Source organism: Echinops telfairi, unplaced genomic scaffold (assembly GCF_000313985.2).
Source record: "Echinops telfairi isolate 266 unplaced genomic scaffold, ASM31398v2 ScPeMD7_3533;HRSCAF=4204_0, whole genome shotgun sequence".
Taxonomy (NCBI): Eukaryota; Metazoa; Chordata; class Mammalia; order Afrosoricida; family Tenrecidae; genus Echinops; species Echinops telfairi.
Genome location: NW_022107431.1, coordinates 22,026,449 through 22,035,620, shown reverse-complemented (window position 1 = coordinate 22,035,620; position 9,172 = coordinate 22,026,449). Strand labels below are relative to the sequence as shown.

The 9,172-nt window shown below is 37.9% G+C and overlaps 1 protein-coding gene across 1 annotated transcript in view; it reads left to right on the top strand.

Moving 5' to 3' along the window:
• ADGB (androglobin) overlaps positions 1-9,172 on the top strand; it is a 194,398-nt gene that overhangs the window by 127,039 nt on the left and 58,187 nt on the right. Inside the window, exons 23-25 of the mRNA XM_045294574.1 lie at positions 2,237-2,371; positions 3,136-3,289; positions 5,827-6,014. Coding sequence (XP_045150509.1) covers positions 2,237-2,371; positions 3,136-3,289; positions 5,827-6,014 — 477 coding nt within the window. The remainder of the gene's footprint in view (positions 1-2,236; positions 2,372-3,135; positions 3,290-5,826; positions 6,015-9,172) is intronic.

Below are 9,172 nucleotides of genomic sequence, written 5' to 3'. Positions count from 1 at the left end.
ACTCCACGGGGACCTTGTTGCTCTGTTCCCCTTGCTGTTCTGTTCCACGCCCCCAGTGGTTAGCCTCGGTGTGGTGGGATCAGATTGGGCGGAATTCCCATGAATGATATTCTTGATATCCTCCCATAGCTCATCAGCTGAGCTATCCTGTCATTAGTGTTCAATTCATCAAATCTGGTCTTGAGATAGTCTGTAAATTCAGGTTGGATAGACTCAAAGTCTTACTTTGGTTCTTGTGGACCTGTTCATTTTCTTCAGCTTTATCCTGAACTTACCTATGAGCAATTAATGGCCTCTTCCACAGTCAGCCCGTGCCTGGTTTTAGCTGCTGGTATCGAGCTTCTCCATCATTTCTTCCCACAGATGTGGTCAATTTGATTTCTGTGTATTCCATCTGGGGAAGCCCATTTATATATTCACCTTTTTGTGGTTGACACAATGGTATTTGCTATGAACAAGTGATTGGTTTTGCAAAGATCTATCTTGCAAACTCCAGCTTTGTTGCTAACACCAAGTCTATATTTCCCAACTACAGAATCTTCCTCTTAGTTTCCAGCTTTTGCCTTCCAATTACCAAAAATTATCAATTCATCCTGATTACATGTTTGATCAATTTTAGCCTGAATTTGTTGGTGGGCTTCTTCACGTTTTTCATCACTAGCTTTTGTAGCTGGTGCATAAATTTGAATAATAGTTGTATTGATTGGATGTCCTTAAAAGTGGATAGGTATAATCTTATCACAGACAGTATTGTACTTCATGTTTGATTTTTCAATGTCCTTTGTGACAATGAATTACATGCTATTCCTCTTGATTTTATTATTTCAAGCATAGTAATTCATATGATATTCTGATTCAAAGTGGCCAAACCAATTAGTTGTAGCTCACAAATGCCTAGAATCTTGATCTTTATGTGTTTCGTATCATTTTTGACCACTTCCAAATTTCCTAGATTCAACCTTTGCACATTCCAAGTTATAATCATTAACAGATGTTGCAGCTATTTCTATGGAAAGCTCCTAAATTTCTCTTTATTTCAGAATGGTAGCTAGTTCTATCACAGTAATCCCATCTAAATCCTGGTTAAATCTTGTGTTGGCTCAAGCTTAGATTAAACCAGTCCTCATGTGCTGTATAGTGGCACTTTGTATTGATAGACCATCATCTTATAATTCCTAGGTAGGGTGATTGTACTAAATTTCATTTAAAGTAAGACTCTTAGAGTAGAGGGATTGTCATTAATAAGTGTAAACCAGGACTGTCCCAAGGATACCAGAATATAGGGTCACCTTAACCTTACTCTTATTGCCATTCAAGAGGCTTTTTAAAGTCTCACATAATATAAGCCTATTCGTGACCTTCTCAATGGTCAAATGAATCATGAAATTACTTCCTCCATGAGGATCTTCATAACTTTGCTTCCTCATGACAGTATAATTAAACCCCGTGGCTTCAGGAAACTAAAAACACCTCACCCTGTGTGGACCTCCAACAGAGAATCTATTCTTATGGCTATTATGTTTCTTCCAAACCACTATCCGAAACGTTGTACAGAAGGTTCTGGATTCCTGGTAGTGCAAAGTCTAGATCCAGTTAACAATGCAGTTGAACCAATAAAATCCAAAAGATGGTTCATATCACTTCTTTCTTGGAGATGCCGTTACCTTACAGGGGACACCCCTGATGAAAACCTTCACCCATAATGATCCACACATGCATGGAACCATGTAGAAGGAACCCTCTCACATTGTCCCTGTGTCCATGCCTTGGTGTGTGTGTGTGTGTGTTTTATTTTATTTTAGAGAATCTTTTTCAAACCTATTTCTCACATCAAAATCCATTCTAGTCTCTTTTCCCTCTCTTATTTCTATACCCTTCACTTATCCCAATTTTATTCCCAGCATTTGGTTTTCCTATCTTTACAATTTGAACTCCGGTTTTGAGTTCTCACCCGTCGACTTCCAATCACTTCATCAATCGTGAGTCAGGTTCTCTATTGACTAAAAGCTTTAACTAAATGTGGGCCCCCCCAAGGGACATCTTTTACCATTGACCTGAATGGCCCTTCCTATGTAACACCCACCCTAGACCCACAACTGCCCTGTCCTCAAGAACTTAATCCAATAACCAAAACACTGTTATTTTATGTCACGTTGACCTAGGTTTTTCTTTTGCAAATAGTATGTATGTTGAGTTGCTTCTTTCATTGATACTAGCATTATTTTCTTATTTGTAGATTAATGTTTAAAAGCAAGTGCAGGTCTATTGAATCCTACCCATGCTATCAAGATGAAGAAACTAAGATTGCATTTGCTGACTATTCTGTGAATTATCCAGACCAGCCACCAAATTCTTGGTTTATAGTTTTCAGGTGAGGTTATTATGTACTGGCCAATAAAGTAATTTTTAGATGGCATATAATATTAATATTACATATTATAATATAATACAATTATATTATAATATTATATTAGTTTTATTAATGATAGAATAAATATTAACATTTCACCTCCTTGTTTAGAACTTATGAAAACCTATATGCATGAATTAGATGGTATTATTTTCAATTTGTCTTTAAATAAGATATTGAGAATATTAATTAATTGTTAGAAATTTGTATGAATATGATATTAGAGTAACATATTGTGTGTTCATCACAGAAAGGAAAATTTTTAGAACCAAAGCCATAACATATAGCTATTTAGCACCATGGCTAAAATTTGCAAATTAAAATCTAGACTCTGAGCTAAATTTTATGAGTATCGCTACCAGGATTTACTAAATTTGAAGATATTATCCAACAGTACATTTATTTCAAGTTATTTTAACCTTTAATTACTGTAGGCCTGCTTCACATTTATAGTTTTATGGAAAAAATCTGAATAAAACCAATTTTTATATGTTCAGTTATCTATATTCATAATTAAGCTCTTAAATGTTTTTAAAGTCTCATATACATACTATATGGGATTTCTCAAAATGATTGGATTTACATAACAAACTATTAATAACTTTTAAAGGAAAATGCCTATCTTGTAAGTTAAGATGTAACTTAATGTTTTTTTGTATCTTAGCATCATAGTTAATTTCAGACTTTAAGATACATATTAAAGTTTATGCTTCTTTTAATTATAGAGAAGTATTTTTGGTTCCTCAAGATATGATTGTGGTCCCTAAAATATACACAACCCTTCCAGTCTGCATGCTGCACGTTGTTAATAATGACACATTGGAGCAGGTGCCAAAGGTATTCCAAAAAGTGGTGCCTTATCTCTATACCAAGAACAAGGTAAGTGTCAAGTTTATTCTCAGGTGATAGAATGATTAGGTGCTTTTCACTGTCAGGAGGCAAAAAATGTGACATCGGCATGTCATCGGTTGTTAAATAACACACACACACACACACACACACACACAGCTTTTGAATTTATTCTAAGTCCTCAGAAGAGTAGAACTATCCCTCAGAATTTCCAAAGCTGTGACATTTAAAGTAGCTGTTTGCCTCGTCTTTATTCTGAGCAGCAGCTGGTGGATTTGAGCCAACAACCTCAAATTCTGACAGGGTGTTATTATTCTTCAAGATAGCCCTGCTTCCCTGATGACTTGCACAGCATCCATATTGAATAAGATTGGTGAAAGGACACAGGTCTGAGTTTACCCAACTTTTCTGATTTTAAACCAGGCTCCATCCACTTGAGTGCAGTTAAGTGCTCTAGATTTCGCATCCTTCACAATGTTACCCATAATATGTTACGATCCACAGTTATATATCCATACTGTCTACAAAAGAGAAGCTTGGATGCCTTTGTGTTGTCCACAACACAAAAGGTAAACATCTTTTGAGTATTCTATACTTTAACCAAGATCCATCTCACATCAACAATAATGTTTCATGTCCTCATCTGAATTCAGCTCAAATTTTGGCAATTTTATGTTGATGCACTGCTGTAACTATTTTTGAATAAGCTTCAGGAAGAATTTTACTAGTATGTGACATTAATGATATTACTCAATAATTTCCACATTCTGTTGGATAACCTGTTTATGAAATAGGTTATTGGCCAAGTAACTATTGTTCATATTTCTTGTTATATATGACTGATCATTTCCATAAACAATAACCATACACATGGAACGTACTGTATTAAATGCATAAGAATCAAAGTAACTATATCCAGGGAATGACTATAGAAGAGCTCATCAATTGCCCTATGCAAATATAAGTTGAAGCTAAATGTGTAAATGTTTCAGGGAGTAGGTATGACTGAGGGGTACATATCTGATCTCCTCTGGCTTTCCTATTACCATGAGGCAGGGGTCAGACATGCCTCCCCTCTCCACCCTTCTTAACCCTATTCTAACACCAACCATTCCTGCCACAGCACTCTTACTTCTGTGCTGGGTTCAATAATGTGTTGCAAAGGCCACACAGAGTTCACAATAAATGGAGTTTGTTAGGGGAGTTTCAGGACACAACAAGAAAATTAGTAAATAGATAGCTCTCTTTCATATTTCTTGTCATATATGACAGAAAAGATTGGTCTACAGAAACACCTCTCCTTAGCCAATAGCCAAGTCTCTATCTTGTTCTCAGCCTCTCAGCCACACAGTCCACTGGACAGGAAGCCAGGCCTCTGCTCAGCCGCACAGTCCCACAGCCTCAGTACTGTTCTTCTCTTCTGTCTCATGGCTTCCTCACCATGTTCTCTGGTCTTGACCTGGCTCCTTTTCTCCCATCATCTCCCTGCTGCATGATACATCACATAGAATACTCGTGGCTAAAAGGGCCATATTAATTGACTACATCTCACAAAAGAAAACTAAGATAATTTCATGAGAGTCAAACTGGGACCTTGAGTACTATATCCCTGCTGAATTTAGAGATGACCTTGAGAATAAAACATTTGTAAAAAGTGAAGGGGAAATACACATGGATTGTCTCCCATGACTTCCTCCTGAACATCGACCAGGGTCTTGAAGAACCCTGGCATCAGACAGAGGTCATTGTAAGCTTGATTATGGCAGATGTAAGTAGGTTAAAAGGTAATACCTTATCATTTTTATCTACCTTTTGACCCATTTTAAAGTTATTTCATCAAAGGGGAAAACAATGAAGGGGAAATGCAGGTGTATTAAGCCTCTGGTGAATGCCCTCTGACCACAGACCAGCGCTGTGAATATTCTTGCTATTATGCAGAGTGCAAAGGAAAGTGGATCTTTGCAGGTGCAGTTAGATTAAAAATTTTAAACTTAATACCTTTTGGCCTCCACTCATTTAAAATTTGTTGTAATTTGTAATATTCCCTGCTTCATTTCAATTAAGGTTTTGCTCTTGTTTAATTTGTTATTGTTTTGGGGATTTTTTTGTGTTTTGTATGTTTGCCTGTATATGAAATCCAGGATAGGTAGATCTATAGAGACAGTAACTAGATTAAAGGCTCATCAGGGTGGTATGGTAGGGGAGTTTGGGAAAATAATATGGTGAGTTAATCACAATGAGTACAAGAAGGATCAAAATGTTGTCCACTGATTGTAGTGATGCTTGTACAACTTTAAACAATATGATCAAACTATTGAAGTGCGTGATATGTGACTTATGACCTCTCTGTTAATAAACTTATTTTAAAAAGAAAACAGGTAAGCTTGTGCTATCTAACAACAATTTCAAACCTAAAGTTGGCAATCCTATGTTTATTACTAAAGATCCAAGGATCTTTAAGCCCGCCATGATTATATAGCATTTCAGTAGTGGGAAAGTAACATATGCACATATGAAAAACTAGTAACCAGGGGGCCTTCTTTCCATGTGATGCCTCTTTCCTACAGAAAGGGTACACATTTGTAGCCGAGGCATTTACCGGAGAGGCATTTGTAGCAGCTGCACGGTGGAAACTACGCATCATCGGGTCTTACCATCCGCTCCCATGCCTCGCTCGAGAAATTCCCAGCAATACCTTTGCCATGAAAGAAATCAGAGATTATTACATACCCAATGATAAGAAACTGGTCTTCAGGTAATAACTGTTTGTCATAAGGGGAAATGTATTCTCATTATTAAAGCATCGTCTTTGGATAAATTCTGTAGCGGAATCTGGAGTCAATTTTGAATGTCAATTTCAACCTCCTTTGAAAACAGTTGACTAACAGCGTAATGTGATAATGTAGGTAACATATGGGTGGATTGTTGAATGGAATAGTATCGATATTTTCTTAGTCTACAAGGACATACTTTTGCCTTCTAGTGTAAACGTAGTATGCTTGGTAACATTTTTTCCTCTGATTACTTTCTCCTCTGTCTGTTCTACCTTGAATTAATATATTGTGCTGACTGCTCTCCATCTGCCTACTTCTCCTTCTCATTTTCCTGCACCTCTAAATACTCAACGTGGATGGATTCCTTCTGAAATCCATGCTCTTTCACAATCCTGCTGGTATCTCTTCTGATATGCCTCTCATCTCAAACTCTTCCTCTCCCTCTTTGATGTTGCTTCACTACTCCAGATCCACCTACCGGTTCTCTGTAAAAGGACTGTGTTTCTGGAATCCGGGATGGGATTTTGGTTGGTGGTACACTCTACTATCTACCTATCTAGCTAATTAGCTAGGTGTATCACTATCTATCTATCTACCAATGTTTTATTACCAGTGTTGTCTTTACATATTAAAACATACAATGTCTCGGCTATGAAATCTTTGACAGTTTTCTGTTGGGAAAGATTCAAAGAACTTCACAGGTACCCAACATTCTTGCTCTGGGATCCAATACACAATACCTCTCTGGCTTCATTTTTTCCACTTAGAAAGCACACACACACACACACCCCACAACGTTTGACAGGAAAAGCTTTTGGGATTCGTATAAGAGGATTCCAAAAGTCTATGGGACAAATCTATTAACTTTTAATTCCAAAAGTTCATCAAAAATGGAAATAAAAATTAATGGAATCTGTCCATAACTTTCTGAAGCCTCCTTGTATAATATTCATTGGTCCTGCTCTCTTAAAAAAACAAAAACACATCTAACCCTCTGCTGTTGAGTCAATTCTGAGTCACAAAGAACTTATACATATTAGCAAATTGGTTTTCCAAAGGAAACACAATATGTACATAAAGGATGATAGCTTAGGTCTTGTTGGGTGTTTTTTGGGGGTGGGGGTGGAGGGGGGTTGTATTCTGGTTTGTTTCTTTTTTCTATAATCCCTGCTTACCTATTTAACTTTTAAACACTTTCCCCTAAGAGGTATGTATACATTTCTATAATAATATATAACCCAAACCCCCAAGACCCACTGCCACCAAGCCGATTCCTACTCCTAGTGGCCCCATAGGAGGTTGTTTCTCAGGCTGTCAACTCTTTATGGAAGGACACTGACTAGGGCTCCTTATAGTGAATTACAGTCAAAATATGATTGCCTTACAGAGAAATATGTACAATAAAATGCCAAGGTTTGGGGTTGTTTTGTTTTAAAGTGTATATATGTGCAATGGTTATGAGCTGTGCTGCGGTCCGCATGGCCAGGAGTTTGAAACCACCAAGCTCCGTGAGAGAAAGACTGGGCTTTCTACTCCTGTAACAGGTACAGTCTTATAAACTCACAGGGTGTCTCTCTGAGTCAGCATTGACTTGATGGCAGCGAGTTTGGCTTTTTGGTTTTATGAGTTTTATCATAATAATGTAAAAAAAAAACATACTAAATTCCGAAAGAACACATACTAAATTGAGGGCAATGGAAAGGTGTGTGTGTAATTTTAAAAACCTGAGTCCTTCTTATATATTTATGTACTGCATATTTGAAAAAAAATGAAAAGTACTAAAAATAACAGTGTCTACAAACTGTTTTAACTACTATGAAAGGGGAAATATATGAAACCAAAATATCAAGACCACTAATAGACTAACGTGATTTTAACTAATATCTTAGTCTTTGTGAATGGTCTTAGAACTATCAAGGTGCGTGTTGGAATAGTTGAGGGAACTGCTTAAATAGTATATGTGAAAGGCCAGATATTAACAAATATATTACCTGTATTAGGCCCGGTACTCTAGAGAAACAAATCGTGACACTTGTATATGTATAAGAAAGATTTATATCAAGAAGTCATTCTTTATCAAAAAAGCATCTCAGACCAGTCCATCTTGTCCATAAGTCCGATGCTAGTCCATAAATCCACCTTCAGACGCACGCAGACATGCAATGATGCAGAAGGCAGGAAGACTGCCTGGTGGTGCAGTCATGTGGATGCACGGAGAGCGGACACATGGCAGGGCTGGAGTGACTCTCGGGTTGTTGTTCAACAAGTAGGAAGTAAAGGAGGAGAGGGGGAGGGACACGCCCACAGCCACCGCAACAGGCTGTGATCTGATTGACAGGTTTGACTCCACCCCTAGACACGAGTAGCTAGTTGACATAAAATCATCTTACTACCACATGGCCTTTGCAGAGAAATAAAGCTATTCAAGTCCAGAGTGCTGTATGGCAAGGAGCAACGCTGACACAACAGCAGAGTCCTTTTTATGAAAGACCTCACAAGATGAGAAACTTAAGAAATGACTTCAGGGGCAATCATGTACTGTTTAAAGGGTGTAAGTCAATTGACACTGTCAGTCTTGTGTTTGATGGTGTTCACGCACAAGGCTGCATTGTGTTGAGTGGATTCAAAGATAGCCTGGCTGGAGAGAGGGAGGCTTAGAGATAATACACGTGTATGCGATAAAGCAGTGATAGTGAAGAAAAGAGACTTTAATGATTGATAAGTAAAGGTGAGGCCGTATTTGATTGGCGCTTGTAGAGCATGAATGGGGGATGATTTGGAGATTGTGTTGCTGTTAAGGTGTTGTTGAGGATGGTGTATTAGTCTGGGTACATTAGAGAAACAAATCCACAGAAATCCATGTATAAGAGAGAGTTTTATATAATGGTTAAGTGCACATCAAGAAAATATCCCAACCCAGTGCTGCCCTAGCCCACAAGTCTAACATTAGCCCATATGTCCAACAACAATCCACAAAGTCCTCCTCCATCTCAAAAAAACACATGCAATGATGCCGACTGCAGGAGGAAAACCAAATCAGTGAGTGTGTAAGCATCTCAGTGCTGGCAGGGGTCTCCACATGGCTGCTCCAGCACCCAGGGCTGCATCGGGGTAGGTCCATGAGGCTTCTCCTCAGGGA